Source organism: Salvelinus namaycush, chromosome 33 (assembly GCF_016432855.1).
Source record: "Salvelinus namaycush isolate Seneca chromosome 33, SaNama_1.0, whole genome shotgun sequence".
Lineage (NCBI taxonomy): Eukaryota > Metazoa > Chordata > Actinopteri > Salmoniformes > Salmonidae > Salvelinus > Salvelinus namaycush.
This window is the reverse complement of record NC_052339.1, coordinates 32863121-32878435: the sequence shown is the minus strand read 5'-3', so window position 1 is coordinate 32878435 and position 15315 is coordinate 32863121. Positions and strand designations below refer to the sequence as shown.

The window sequence follows — 15315 nt, the reverse complement described above, 5'->3', positions numbered from 1 at the left end:
GTCAGCTTTGCCGCGAAACCCATACTCACACACGACCCACTTAAGCCCCCCCTGTCGTATACCCTCCCCCTCCCATGGTTGATCAGAGGCCCATAATAATTCCTCGCCGGAACTTCAAATGAAGGAAGGCTTGTCAGTTCTTCCCCTCCCCTCCCTTTTTTTCATCGTAGCCCCGAGACAGTACAGTAGGGAGGCTTTCCTTGTGGCTCTGCTTAGTTACAGTAGGGAGGCTTTCTGTTTGCTCTGCTTAGTTACAGTAGGGGGCTTTCCTTGTTGCTCTGCTTAGTACGTAGGGGGGCTTTCTTGTTGCTCTGCTTAGTTACATAGGGATGCTTTCCTTGTTGCTGCTTAGTTACAGTAGGGAGGCTTCCTTGTTGCTCTGCTTAGTTACAGTAGGGAGGCTTTCCTTGTTGCTCTGCTTAGTTACAGTAGGGGGCTTTCTTGTTGCTCTGTTAGTTACAGTAGGGAGGCTTTCCTTGTTGCTCTGCTTAGTTACACGTAGGGGGGCTTTCCTTGTTGCTCTGCTTAGTTACAGTAGGGAGGCTTTCTTGTTGCTCTGCTTAGTTACAGTAGGGGGGCTTTCCTTGTTGCTCTGCTTAGTTACAGTAGGGAGGCTTTCTGTTGCTCTGCTTAGTTACAGAGGGAGGCTTCTTGTTGCTCTGCTTAGTTACAGTAGGGAGGCTTTCCTTGTTGCTCTATGAGTTAGTACAGTAGGAGGCTTTCCTTGTTGCTATCTTTAGTTACAGTAGGGAGGCTTTCCTTGTTGCTCTGCTTAGTTACAGTAGGGAGGCTTTCCTTGTTGTGCTCTGCTTAGTTACAGTAGGGAGGCTTTCCTTGTTGCTTCTGCTTAGTTACAGTAGGGAGGCTTTCCTTGTTGCCCTGCTTAGTTACAGTAGGGAGGCTTTCCTTGTTGCTCTGCTTAGTTACAGTAGGGAGGCTTTCCTTGTTGCTCTGCTTGTTACATAGGGAGGCTTTCCTTGTTGCTCTGCTTAGTTACAGTAGGGAGGCTTTCTTGTTGCTCTGCTTAGTTCAGTAGGGAGGCTCTTGTTGCTTTGCTTAGTTACAGTAGGGGGGGGCTTTACTTGTTGCTCTGCTTAGTTACAGCAGGGAGGCTTTCCTTGTTGCTCTGCTTAGTTACAGTAGGGAGGCTTTCTTGTTGCTCTGCTTAGTTACAGTAGGGAGGCTTTCCTTGTTGCTCTGCTTAGTTACGTAGGGGGGCTTTACTTGTTGCTCTGCTTAGTTACAGTAGGGAGGCTTTCCTTGTTGCTCTGCTTAGTTACAGTAGGGAGGCTTTCCTTGTTGCTCTGCTTAGTTACAGTAGGAGGCTTTCCTTTTGCTCTGCTTAGTTACAGTAGGGGGCTTTCCTCGTTGCTCTGCTTAGTTACAGTAGGGAGGCTTTCCTTGTTGCTCTGCTTATTACAGTAGGTAGGCTTTCTTGTTGCTCTGCTTAGTTACAGTAGGGGGGCTTTCTTGTTGCTCTGCTTAGTTACAGTAGGGGGCTTACCTTGTTGCTCTGCTTAGTTACAGTAGGGAGGCTTTCCTTGTTGCTCTGCTTAGTTACAGTAGGGGGCTTTCCTTGTTGCTCTGCTTAGTTACAGTAGGGAGGCTGTACTGTTGCTCTGCTTAGTTACAGTAGGGAGGCTTTACTTGTTGCTCTGCTTAGTTACAGTAGGGGGCTTTCCTTGTTGCTCTGCTTAGTTACAGTAGGGAGGCTTTCTTGTTGCTCTGCTTAGTTACAGTAGGGGGGCTTTCCTCGTTGCTCTGCTTAGTTACAGTAGGGAGGGCTTTCCTTTTGCTCTGCTTAGTTACAGTAGGGAGGCTTTACTGTGCTCTGCTTAGTTACAGTAGGGGGCTTTCCTTGTTGCTCTGGCTTAGTTACAGTAGGGAGGCTTTCCTTGTTGCTCTGCTTAGTTACAGTAGGGAGGCTTTCCTTGTTGCCCTGCTTAGTTATAGTAGGGAGGCTTTCCTTGTTGCTCTGCTTAGTTACAGTAGGGAGGCTTTCCTTATTGCTCTGCTTAGTTACAGTAGGGAGGCTTTCCTTGTTGCTCTGCTTAGTTACAGTAGGGGCGCTTTCCTTGTTGCTCTGCTTAGTTACAGTAGGGAGGCTTTCCTTGTTGCTCTGCTTAGTTACAGTAGGGGGAGGCTTTCCTTGTTGCTCTGCTTAGTTACAGTAGGGAGGCTTTCCTTGTTGCTCTGCTTAGTTACAGTAGGGGGCTTTCTTTGTTGCTCTGCTTAGTTACAGTAGGGATGCTTTCCTTGTTGCTCTGCTTAGTTACAGTAGGGAGGCTTCCTTGTTGCTCTGCTTAGTTACAGTAGGGAGGCTTTCCTTGTTGCTCTGCTTAGTTACAGTAGGGGGGCTTTCCTTGTTGCTCTGCTTAGTTACGTAGGGAGGCTTTCCTTGTTGCTCTGCTTAGTTACAGTAGGGGGGCTTTCCTTGTTGCTCCTGCTTAGTTACAGTAGGGAGGCTTTCCTTGTTGCTCTGCTTAGTTACAGTAGGGGGGCTTTCCTTGTTGCTCTGCTTAGTTACAGTAGGGAGGCTGTACGTGTTGCTCTGCTTAGTTACAGTAGGGAGGCGTTACTTGTTGCTCTGCTTAGTTACAGTAGGGAGGCTTTCCTTGTTGCTCTGATTAGTTACAGTAGGGAGGCTTTCCTTGTTGCTCTGTTTAGTTACAGTAGGGAGGCTTTCCTTGTTGCTCTGCTTAGTTACAGTAGGGAGGCTTTCCTTGTTGCTCTGCTTAGTTACAGTAGGGAGGCTTCCTTGTTGCTCTGCTTAGTTACAGTAGGGAGGCTTTCCTTGTTGCTCTGCTTAGTTACAGTAGGGAGGCTTTCCTTGTTGCTCTGCTTAGTTACAGTAGGGAGGCTTTCCTTGTTGCTCTGCTTAGTTACAGTAGGGAGGCTTTCCTTGTTGCTCTGCTTAGTTACAGTAGGGAGGCTTTCCTTGTTGCTCTGCTTAGTTGCAGTAGGGAGGCTTTCCTTGTTGCTCTGCTTAGTTACAGTAGGGGGGCTTTACTTGTTGCTCTGCTTAGTTACAGCAGGGAGGCTTTCCTTGTTGCTCTGCTTAGTTACAGTAGGGAGGCTTTCCTTGTTGCTCTGCTTAGTTACAGTAGGGAGGCTTTCCTTGTTGCTCTGCTTAGTTACAGTAGGGGGGCTTTACTTGTTGCTCTGCTTAGTTACAGTAGGGAGGCTTTCCTTGTTGCTCTGCTTAGTTACAGTAGGGAGGCTTTCCTTGTTGCTCTGCTTAGTTACAGTAGGGAGGCTTTCCTTGTTGCTCTGCTTAGTTACAGTAGGGGGGCTTTCCTCGTTGCTCTGCTTAGTTACAGTAGGGAGGCTTTCCTTGTTGCTCTGCTTAGTTACAGTAGGTAGGCTTTACTTGTTGCTCTGCTTAGTTACAGTAGGGGGGCTTTCCTTGTTGCTCTGCTTAGTTACAGTAAGGGGGCTTTCCTTGTTGCTCTGCTTAGTTACAGTAGGGAGGCTTTCCTTGTTGCTCTGCTTAGTTACAGTAGGGGGGCTTTCCTTGTTGCTCTGCTTAGTTACAGTAGGGAGGCTGTACGTGTTGCTCTGCTTAGTTACAGTAGGGAGGCTTTACTTGTTGCTCTGCTTAGTTACAGTAGGGGGGCTTTCCTTGTTGCTCTGCTTAGTTACAGTAGGGAGGCTTTCCTTGTTGCTCTGCTTAGTTACAGTAGGGGGGCTTTCCTCGTTGCTCTGCTTAGTTACAGTAGGGAGGCTTTCCTTTTTGCTCTGCTTAGTTACAGTAGGGAGGCTTTACTTGTTGCTCTGCTTAGTTACAGTAGGGGGGCTTTCCTTGTTGCTCTGCTTAGTTACAGTAGGGAGGCTTTCCTTGTTGCTCTGCTTAGTTACAGTAGGGAGGCTTTCCTTGTTGCCCTGCTTAGTTATAGTAGGGAGGCTTTCCTTGTTGCTCTGCTTAGTTACAGTAGGGAGGCTTTCCTTATTGCTCTGCTTAGTTACAGTAGGGAGGCTTTCCTTGTTGCTCTGCTTAGTTACAGTAGGGGCGCTTTCCTTGTTGCTCTGCTTAGTTACAGTAGGAGGCTTTCCTTGTTGCTCTGCTTAGTTACAGTAGGGAGGCTTTCCTTGTTGCTCTGCTTAGTTACAGTAGGGAGGCTTTCCTTGTTGCTCTGCTTAGTTACAGTAGGGAGGCTTTCCTTGTTGCTCTGCTTTCCTTGTTGCTCTGCTTAGTTACAGTAGGGAGGCTTTCCTTGTTGCTCTGCTTAGTTACAGTAGGGAGGCTTTCCTTGTTGCTCTGCTTAGTTACAGTAGGGAGGCTTTCCTTGTTGCTCTGTTTAGTTACAGTAGGGAGGCTTTCCTTGTTGCTCTGCTTAGTTACAGTAGGGGGGCTTTGCTTGTTGCTCTGCTTAGTTACAGTAGGGGGGCTTTACTTGTTGCTCTGCTTAGTTACAGTAGGGAGGCTTTCCTCGTTGCTCTGCTTAGTTACAGTAGGGAGGCTTTCCTCGTTGCTCTGCTTAGTTACAGTAGGGGGGCTTTCCTCGTTGCTCTGCTTAGTTACAGTAGGGAGGCATTACTTGTTGCTCTGCTTAGTTACAGTAGGGAGGCTTTCCTCGTTGCTCTGCTTAGTTACAGTAGGGGGGCTTTCCTTGTTGCTCTGCTTAGTTACAGTAGGGAGGCTTTCCTTGTTGCTCTGCTTAGTTACAGTAGGGGGGCTTTCCTTGTTGCTCTGCTTAGTTACAGTAGGGAGGCTTTACTTGTTGCTCTGCTTAGTTACAGTAGGGGGGCTTTACTTGTTGCTCTGCTTAGTTACAATAGGGGGGCTTTACTTGTTGCTCTGCTTAGTTACAGTAGGGAGGCTTTCCTTGTTGCTCTGCTTAGTTACAGTAGGGGGGCTTTCCTTGTTGCTCTGCTTAGTTACAATAGGGAGGCTTTCCTCGTTGCTCTGCTTAGTTACAGTAGGGAGGCTTTCTTTGTTGCTCTGCTTAGTTACAGTAGGGAGGCTTTCCTCGTTGCTCTGCTTAGTTACAGTAGGGAGGCTTTCCTTGTTGCTCTGCTTAGTTACAGTAGGGGGGCTTTACTCGTTGCTCTGCTTAGTTACAGTAGGGAGGCTTTCCTCGTTGCTCTGCTTAGTTACAGTAGGGGGGCTTTCCTTGTTGCTCTGCTTAGTTACAATAGGGAGGCTTTCCTCGTTGCTCTGCTTAGTTACAGTAGGGAGGCTTTCTTTGTTGCTCTGCTTAGTTACAATAGGGAGGCTTTCCTCGTTGCTCTGCTTAGTTACAGTAGGGAGGCTTTCCTTGTTGCTCTGCTTAGTTACAGTAGGGAGGCTTTCCTTGTTGCTCTGCTTAGTTACAGTAGGGAGGCTTTCCTCGTTGCTCTGCTTAGTTACAGTAGGGAGGCTTTACTTGTAGCTCTGCTTAGTTACATTAGGGAGGCTTTCCTTGTTGCTCTGCTTAGTTACAGTAGGGAGGCTTCCTTGTTGCTCTGCTTAGTTACAGTAGGGAGGCTTTCCTTGTTGCTCTGCTTAGTTACAGTAGGGAGGCTTTCCTTGTTGCTCTGCTTAGTTACAGTAGGGAGGCTGTACGTGTTGCTCTGCTTAGTTACAGTAGGGAGGCTTTCCTTGTTGCTCTGCTTAGTTACAGTAGGGGGGCTTTCTTTGTTGCTCTGCTTAGTTACAGTAGGGAGGCTTTCCTTGTTGCTCTGCTTAGTTACAGTAGGGAGGCTTCCTTGTTGCTCTGCTTAGTTACAGTAGGGAGGCTTTCCTTGTTGCTCTGCTTAGTTACAGTAGGGGGGCTTTCCTTGTTGCTCTGCTTAGTTACAGTAGGGAGGCTTTCCGTGTTGCTCTGCTTAGTTACAGTAGGGAGGCTTTCCTTGTTGCTCTGCTTAGTTACAGTAGGGGGGCTTCCTTGTTGCTCTGCTTAGTTACAGTAAGGAGGCTTTCCTTGTTGCTCTGCTTAGTTACAGTAGGGGGGCTTTCCTTGTTGCTCTGCTTAGTTACAGTAGGGAGGCTTTCCTTGTTGCTCTGCTTAGTTACAGTAGGGAGGCTTTCCTTGTTGCTCTGCTTAGTTACAGTAGGGTGGCTTTCCTTGTTGCTCTGCTTAGTTACAGTAGGGTGGCTTTCCTTGTTGCTCTGCTTAGTTACAGTAGGGAGGCTTTCCTTGTTGCTCTGCTTAGTTACAGTAGGGGGGCTTTCCTTGTTGCTCTGCTTAGTTACAGTAGGGAGGCTGTACGTGTTGCTCTGCTTAGTTACAGTAGGGAGGCTTTCCTCGTTGCTCTGCTTAGTTACAGTAGGGGGGCTTTCCTTGTTGCTCTGCTTAGTTACAATAGGGAGGCTTTCCTCGTTGCTCTGCTTAGTTACAGTAGGGAGGCTTTCTTTGTTGCTCTGCTTAGTTACAATAGGGAGGCTTTCCTCGTTGCTCTGCTTAGTTACAGTAGGGAGGCTTTCCTTGTTGCTCTGCTTAGTTACAGTAGGGAGGCTTTCCTTGTTACTCTGCTTAGTTACAGTAGGGAGGCTTTCCTCGTTGCTCTGCTTAGTTACAGTAGGGAGGCTTTACTTGTAGCTCTGCTTAGTTACAGTAGGTAGGCTTCCTTGTTGCTCTGCTTAGTTACAGTAGGGAGGCTTTCCTTGTTGCTCTGCTTAGTTACAGTAGGGAGGCTTTCCTTGTTGCTCTGCTTAGTTACAGTAGGGAGGCTGTACGTGTTGCTCTGCTTAGTTACAGTAGGGAGGCTTTCCTTGTTGCTCTGCTTAGTTACAGTAGGGGGGCTTACTTTGTTGCTCTGCTTAGTTACAGTAGGGAGGCTTTCCTTGTTGCTCTGCTTAGTTACAGTAGGGAGGCTTCCTTGTTGCTCTGCTTAGTTACAGTAGGGAGGCTTTCCTTGTTGCTCTGCTTAGTTACAGTAGGGGGGCTTTCCTTGTTGCTCTGCTTAGTTACAGTAGGGAGGCTTTCCTTGTTGCTCTGCTTAGTTACAGTAGGGGGGCTTTCCTTGTTGCTCTGCTTAGTTACAGTAGGGAGGCTTTCCTTGTTGCTCTGCTTAGTTACAGTAGGGAGGCTTTCCTTGTTGCTCTGCTTAGTTACAGTAGGGGGGCTTCCTTGTTGCTCTGCTTAGTTACAGTAGGGAGGCTTTCCTTGTTGCTCTGCTTAGTTACAGTAGGGGGGCTTTCCTTGTTGCTCTGCTTAGTTACAGTAGGGAGGCTTTCCTTGTTGCTCTGCTTAGTTACAGTAGGGTGGCTTTCCTTGTTGCTCTGCTTAGTTACAGTAGGGATGCTTTCCTTGTTGCTCTGCTTAGTTACAGTAGGGTGGCTTTCCTTGTTGCTCTGCTTAGTTACAGTAGGGAGGCTTTCCTTGTTGCTCTGCTTAGTTACAGTAGGGGGGCTTTCCTTGTTGCTCTGCTTAGTTACAGTAGGGAGGCTGTACGTGTTGCTCTGCTTAGTTACAGTAGGGAGGCTTTCCTTGTTGCTCTGCTTAGTTACAGTAGGGAGGCTTTCCTTGTTGCTCTGCTTAGTTACAGTAGGGAGGCTTACCTTGTTGCTCTGTTTAGTTACAGTAGGGAGGCTTTCCTTGTTGCTCTGCTTAGTTACAGTAGGGAGGCTTTCCTTGTTGCTCTGTTTAGTTACAGTAGGGAGGCTTTCCTTGTTGCTCTGCTTAGTTACAGTAGGGAGGCTTTCCTTGTTGCTCTGCTTAGTTACAGTAGGGAGGCTTCCTTGTTGCTCTGCTTAGTTACAGTAGGGAGGCTTTCCTTGTTGCTCTGCTTCGTTACAGTAGGGGGGCTTTCCTTGTTGCTCTGCTTAGTTACAGTAGGGAGGCTTTCCTTGTTGCTCTGCTTAGTTACAGTAGGGGGGCTTTCCTTGTTGCTCTGCTTAGTTACAGTAGGGAGGCTTTCCTTGTTGCTCTGCTTAGTTACAGTAGGGAGGCTTTCCTTGTTGCTCTGCTTAGTTACAGTAGGGGGGCTTCCTTGTTGCTCTGCTTAGTTACAGTAGGGAGGCTTTCCTTGTTGCTCTGCTTAGTTACAGTAGGGGGGCTTTCCTTGTTGCTCTGCTTAGTTACAGTAGGGAGGCTTTCCTTGTTGCTCTGCTTAGTTACAGTAGGGTGGCTTTCCTTGTTGCTCTGCTTAGTTACAGTAGGGAGGCTTTCCTTGTTGCTCTGCTTAGTTACAGTAGGGTGGCTTTCCTTGTTGCTCTGCTTAGTTACAGTAGGGAGGCTTTCCTTGTTGCTCTGTTTAGTTACAGTAGGGAGGCTTTCCTTGTTGCTCTGCTTAGTTACAGTAGGGGGGCTTTACTTGTTGCTCTGCTTAGTTACAGTAGGGAGGCTTTCTTTGTTGCTCTGCTTAGTTACAGTAGGGAGGCTTTCCTTGTTGCTCTGCTTAGTTACAGTAGGGAGGCTTTCCTCGTTGCTCTGCTTAGTTACAGTAGGGAGGCTTTACTTGTAGCTCTGCTTAGTTACAGTAGGGAGGCTTTCCTTGTTGCTCTGCTTAGTTACAGTAGGGAGGCTTCCTTGTTGCTCTGCTTAGTTACAGTAGGGAGGCTTTCCTTGTTGCTCTGTTTAGTTACAGTAGGGAGGCTTTCCTTGTTGCTCTGCTTAGTTACAGTAGGGAGGCTGTACGTGTTGCTCTGCTTAGTTACAGTAGGGAGGCTTTCCTTGTTGCTCTGCTTAGTTACAGTAGGGGGGCTTTCTTTGTTGCTCTGCTTAGTTACAGTAGGGATGCTTTCCTTGTTGCTCTGCTTAGTTACAGTAGGGAGGCTTCCCTTGTTGCTCTGCTTAGTTACAGTAGGGAGGCTTTCCTTGTTGCTCTGCTTAGTTACATTAGGGGGGCTTTCCTTGTTGCTCTGCTTAGTTACAGTAGGGAGGCTTTCCTTGTTGCTCTGCTTAGTTACAGTAGGGGGGCTTTCCTTGTTGCTCTGCTTAGTTACAGTAGGGAGGCTTTCCTTGTTGCTCTGCTTAGTTACAGTAGGGGGGCTTTCCTTGTTGCTCTGCTTAGTTACAGTAGGGAGGCTGTACGTGTTGCTCTGCTTAGTTACAGTAGGGAGGCTTTACTTGTTGCTCTGCTTAGTTACAGTAGGGAGGCTTTCCTTGTTGCTCTGCTTAGTTACAGTAGGGAGGCTTTCCTTGTTGCTCTGTTTAGTTACAGTAGGGAGGCTTTCCTTGTTGCTCTGCTTAGTTACAGTAGGGAGGCTTTCCTTGTTGCTCTGCTTAGTTACAGTAGGGGGGCTTTCCTTGTTGCTCTGCTTAGTTACAGTAGGGAGGCTTTCCTTGTTGCTCTGCTTAGTTACAGTAGGGAGGCTTTCCTTGTTGCTCTGCTTAGTTACAGTAGGGAGGCTTTCCTTGTTGCTCTGCTTAGTTACAGTAGGGAGGCTTTCCTTGTTGCTCTGCTTGGTTACAGTAGGGAGGCTTTCCTTGTTGCTCTGCTTAGTTACAGTAGGGGGGCTTTCCTTGTTGCTCTGCTTAGTTACAGTAGGGAGGCTTTCCTTGTTGCTCTGCTTAGTTACAGTAGGGAGGCTTTCCTTGTTGCTCTGCTTAGTTACAGTAGGGAGGCTTTCCTTGTTGCTCTGCTTAGTTACAGTAGGGAGGCTTTCCTCGTTGCTCTGCTTAGTTACAGTAGGGGGGCTTTCTTTGTTGCTCTGCTTAGTTACAGTAGGGAGGCTTTCCTTGTTGCTCTGCTTAGTTACAGTAGGGGGGCTTTCCTTGTTGCTCTGCTTAGTTACAGCAGGGAGGCTTTCCTTGTTGCTCTGCTTAGTTACAGTAGGGAGGCTTTCCTTGTTGCTCTGCTTAGTTACAGTAGGGAGGCTTTCCTTGTTGCTCTGCTTAGTTACAGTAGGGAGGCTTTCCTTGCTGCTCTGCTTAGTTACAGTAGGGAGGCTTTCCTTGTTGCTCTGCTTAGTTACAGTAGGGAGGCTTTCCTTGTTGCTCTGTTTAGTTACAGTAGGGGGGCTTTACTTGTTGCTCTGCTTAGTTACAGTAGGGAGGCTTTCCTTGTTGCTCTGCTTAGTTACAGTAGGGAGGCTGTACTTGTTGCTCTGCTTAGTTACAGTAGGGAGGCTGTACTTGTTGCTCTGCTTAGTTACAGTGGGAGGCTTCCTTGTTGCTCTGCTTAGTTACAGTAGGGAGGCTGTACTTGTTGCTCTGCTTAGTTACAGTGGGAGGCTTCCTTGCTGCTCTGCTTAGTTACAGTAGGGAGGCTTTCCTTGCTGCTCTGCTTAGTTACAGTAGGGAGGCTTTCCTTGCTGCTCTGCTTAGTTACAGTAGGGAGGCTTTCCTTGTTGCTCTGCTTAGTTACAGTAGGGAGGCTTTCCTTGTTGCTCTGCTTAGTTACAGTAGGGAGGCGGTACTTGTTGCTCTGCTTAGTTACAGTGGGAGGCTTCCTTGTTGCTCTGCTTAGTTACAGTAGGGAGGCTGTACTTGTTGCTCTGCTTAGTTACAGTGGGAGGCTTCCTTGTAGCTCTGCTTAGTTACAGTAGGGAGGCTTTCCTTGTTGCTCTGCTTAGTTACAGTAGGGAGGCTGTACTTGTTGCTCTGCTTAGTTACAGTAGGGAGGCTTTCCTTGTTGCTCTGCTTAGTTACAGTAGGGAGGCTGTACTTGTTGCTCTGCTTAGTTACAGTAGGGGGGCTTTCCTCGTTGCTCTGCTTAGTTACAGTAGGGAGGCTTTCCTTGTTGCTCTGCTTAGTTACAATAGGGAGGCTTTCCTTGTTGCTCTGCTTAGTTACAGTAGGGAGGCTTTCCTTGTTGCTCTGCTTAGTTACAGTAGGGGGGCTTTCCTTATTGCTCTGCTTAGTTACAGTAGGGAGGCTTTCCTTATTGCTCTGCTTAGTTACAGTAGGGAGGCTTTCCTTGTTGCTCTGCTTAGTTACAGTAGGGAGGCTGTACTTGTTGCTCTGCTTAGTTACAGTAGGGAGGCTTTCCTTGTTGCTCTGCTTAGTTACAGTAGGGGGGCTTTCCTTGTTGCTCTGCTTAGTTACAGTAGGGAGGCTTTCCTTGTTGCTCTGCTTAGTTACAATAGAGAGGCTTTCCTTGTTGCTCTGCTTAGTTACAGTAGGGAGGCTTTCCTTGTTGCTCTGCTTAGTTACAGTAGGGGGGCTTTCTTTGTTGCTCTGCTTAGTTACAGTAGGGAGGCTTTCCTCGTTGCTCTGCTTAGTTACAGTAGGGGGGCTTTCTTTGTTGCTCTGCTTAGTTACAGTAGGGAGGCTTTCCTTGTTGCTCTGCTTAGTTACAGTAGGGGGGCTTTCCTTGTTGCTCTGCTTAGTTACAGTAGGGAGGCTTTCCTTGTTGCTCTGCTTAGTTACAATAGGGAGGCTTTCCTTGTTGCTCTGCTTAGTTACAGTAGGGAGGCTTTCCTTGTTGCTCTGCTTAGTTACAGTAGGGGGGCTTTCCTTATTGCTCTGCTTAGTTACAGTAGGGAGGCTTTCCTTATTGCTCTGCTTAGTTACAGTAGGGAGGCTTTCCTTGTTGCTCTACTTAGTTACAGTAGGGAGGCTTTCCTTGTTGCTCTGCTTAGTTACAGTAGGGGGGCTTTCTTTGTTGCTCTGCTTAGTTACAGTAGGTAGCTTAGTTACAGTTACAGTACGTGTTGCTCTGCTTACTCTTAGTGTTAAGAGCATATATGCACTTAGTATGTTCCTGTTGAGCACTTTCTTACAATTTGTAACTTTTAAAAATGGGCAGAATATAAAAAGCAACATTTGGTTACGTCTCCCTGTGCTGTGTCTCTAGTCTATCTAAAAGAGTGGCACTGGTTTTTACATAAGACCACTAGAGGCAGCTCACGCACTTAAAACATCCCAGATCCCTGATTGTGATTGCGTGTGTGTGTGACTGTGTGTGTGACTGTGTGTGTGTGTGTGACTGTGTGTGTGTGTGTGTGACTGTGTGTGTGTGTGACTGTGTGTGTGTGGTGTGTGTGTGTGACTGTGTGTGTGTGTGTGTGTGTGTGTGTGCGACTGTGTGTGTGTGTGTGTGTGTGCGTGTCTTACCTGTACTTCTGTTTGCGTAGTTCAGCCTCGACAGGGGTTGAATCTGATGAGTTGGTCATTAGACGAGTCCGCACTTCGTTTGCTTCTCCTTGACTCCAGAAATAAAGTATTGAGGCCTTTTGAAAAAAAGAACAAGGAACCATTGATTTCTCCAAACGCTGCCTTCCACAAAGCTGTTATTATTTAGCATAGAGATTGAGCACAGTAAGTCCTGAAGACTGTTTTAATTTCCCCAGTAGGATGGTAGAAGGTGGAGACTGTTTCAGTTCCCCAGTAGGATGGTAGAAGGTGGAGACTGTTTTAATTTCCCCAGTAGGATGGTAGAAGGTGAAGACTGTTTTAATTTCCCCAGTAGGATGGTAGAAGGTGAAGACTGTTTTAATTTCCCCAGTAGGATGGTAAAAGGTGAAGACTGTTTTAATTTCCCCAGTAGGATGGTAGAAGGTGGAGACTGTTTTAATTTCCCCAGTAGGGTGGTAGAAGGTGACGACTGTTTTAATTTCCCCAGTAGGATGGTAGAAGGTGGAGACTGTTTTAATTTCCCCAGTAGGATGGTAGAAGGTGAAGACTGTTTTAATTTCCCCAGTAGGATGGTAGAAGGTGAAGACTGTTTTAATTTCCCCAGTAGGATGGTAGAATGTGAAGACTGTTTTAATTTCCCCAGTAGGATGGTAGAATGTGAAGACTGTTTTAATTTCCCCAGTAGGATGGTAGAAGGTGAAGACTGTTTTAATTTCCCCAGTAGGATGGTAGAAGGTGAAGACTGTTTTAATTTCCCCAGTAGGATGGTAGAAGGTGACGACTGTTTCAGTTCCCCAGTAGGATGGTAGAAGGTGACGACTGTTTCAGTTCCCCAGTAGGATGATAGAAGGTGAAGACTGTTTTAATTTCCCCAGTAGGATTGTAGAAGGTGACCGATGTTTACGTAAATGTTATATTTTGTGCGAGCGTAAAAATGTATTGAAGACACAGGGAGCATCGCTTTATTCACCTCAAACGGTAATCAGCTTTTATTTCTCCCAACGTTTTTCTTCCCAACACATCAGTGGTAAGCACCAGGTATACGGTTGCAAAATTACCTGTCACCAAAATTTTGGTTGAAGGATTTTGTATTTCCTGCTTATTCACTCCTGATTCATGGAATTTCTTAACCAGTATTTTTGGAAAACCTGGGATTTATAGGTAAGTTACCGTCATTTTGCAACCCTAACGAGGAGCCATACCCACCTTGGAGCACTTGCGGTTGGGGTAGATGGTGAAGAATGATTGGTCCAATCTCTTCAACAACCAGTACGGCATCTTTTCCTCCAGATTGGTGTGGAGCTCAATCTGACATGGAAATAAATAAATGCCAACAGTCAACAAAATCAACACCTTCAGTCAACAAAATCAACACCTTCAGTCAACAAAATCAACACCTTCAGTCAACAAAATCAACACCTTCAGTCAACAAAATCAACACCTTCAGTCAACAAAATCAACACCTTCAGTCAACAAAAGTAATGCCTTCAGTCAACAAAATCAGAAAGTATGGCATTTTGTTATATTGAGGCCTTTAAGAAAGGTTTCGGGAATAGTTGTATGTCTATGATTAGGTACAGTATGATTAGGAAGTGATATTGACCCAATCAGAACAACTTTACAATACACTTCAGTGAAGAACATCTAAAGGAATTTTGTAAATTGAGGACTTGGAGGAAAGATGCAACATACTGAACAAGAATCCATTAGATGTTATGTATTGTGTCTAATGTGATCTTAACAAAAGGACTTAGTGTCAGCTACACACCTGCATGGCTATTCTCTTCAGAGCTGCGGTTCTCTTCACCTCAGCGATGTCTCCGACCGCCAAACCGATCTACAGCACGTAGGTTAGAGTTTTTAGTCATGCCTGTTGTTGTGGAGGCAGCTCTGCAGAGTGGTCACTAGCTGGCACAGCCACAAAGTCATACAAACCTTAACTTCAACCACACTGCAAACCCTAATGCCTAACCTTAATCTTTAATTAATAACAAAAAGGTATTTAAAAAAAAAAAAGTTAACATTTTTACAATAAAGCCAATTTTGACTTTGCAGCTGGCCCATCTAGCGGAAATAGCTCAGTTTTTCCTCCAGGACAAGACACATCCCAATAAACCTGCCTACAACACTATCAGGTTTGAAGGTAAGATCCAATTGCAGACTGTGTCGAAGTAACACTGTATCATGACACAATGCGAGACTCAGATGCAGACACAGGAGGTAGATGGTTGGAGTCTTACAATGTGTATTAATCCAAAGGGGTAGGCAAGAGAATGGTCGTGGACAGGCAAAAAGGTCAAAACCAGATCAGAGTCCAGGAGGTACAGAGTGGCAGACAGGCTCATGGTCAAGGCAGGCAGAATGGTCAGGCAGGCGGGTACAGAGTCCAGAAACAGGCGAGGGTCAAAACCGGGAGGACAAGAAAAAGGAGAAATGCAAAAAGCAGGAGAACGGGAAAAACGCTGGTTGACTTGAAAACATACAAGACGAACCGGCACAGAGAGACAGGAAACACAAGAATAAATACACTGGCACAGAGAGACAGGAAACACAGGGATAAATACACTGGCACAGAGAGACAGGAAACACAAGAATAAATACACTGGCAGAGAGAGACAGGAAACACAAGAATAAATACACTGGTACAGAGAGACAGGAAACACAGGGATAAATACACTGGCACAGAGAAGACAGGAAACACAGGGATAAATACACTGGCACAGAGAGACAGGAAACACAGGGATAAATACACTGGCACAGAGAGACAGGAAACACAGGGATAAATACACTGGCACAGAGTGTAACGGCTGTTGTAGTCGTTCTCCTCCTCAGACGAGGAGGAGCATGGATCGGACCAAGATGCGGAGTGGTAAGTATTCATGTTTTAATGGAAAAACAACAAACACTACAAATTACAAAACCCAACAAACGTGACTAACCTGAAACAGTCCTGTGTGGCCCAAACACTGACACAGGAACAAACACCCACAAAACACAAGTGAAACCCTGGCTGCCTTAGTATGATTCTCAATCAGGGACAACGATTCACAGCTGTCTCTGATTGAGAATCATACCAGGCCGAACACAAAATCCCAACATAGAAAATCAAACCTAGACCAACCCACCCAACTCACGCCCTGACCAACTAAAACAAATACATGACAAAGGAAAACAGGTCAGGAACGTGACACAGAGAGACAGGAAACACGGGGATAAATACACTGGCACAGAGAGACAGGAAACACAGGGATAAATACACTGGCACAGAGAGATAAGGAAACACAGGGATAAATACACTGGCACAGAGAGACAGGAAACACAGGGATAAATACACTGGCACAGAGAGACAGGAAACACAGGGATAAATACA

The 15315-nt window shown here is 46.4% G+C and overlaps 1 protein-coding gene across 1 annotated transcript in view; it reads right to left on the bottom strand.

Moving 5' to 3' along the window:
- LOC120027917 (transient receptor potential cation channel subfamily A member 1-like) overlaps positions 1-15315 on the bottom strand; it is a 165541-nt gene that overhangs the window by 17090 nt on the left and 133136 nt on the right. Inside the window, exons 25-26 of the mRNA XM_038973011.1 lie at positions 13714-13782; positions 13148-13253 (exon numbers count right to left, since the gene is read on the bottom strand). Of these exons, the coding sequence (XP_038828939.1) occupies positions 13148-13253; positions 13714-13782 (175 nt within the window). The remainder of the gene's footprint in view (positions 1-13147; positions 13254-13713; positions 13783-15315) is intronic.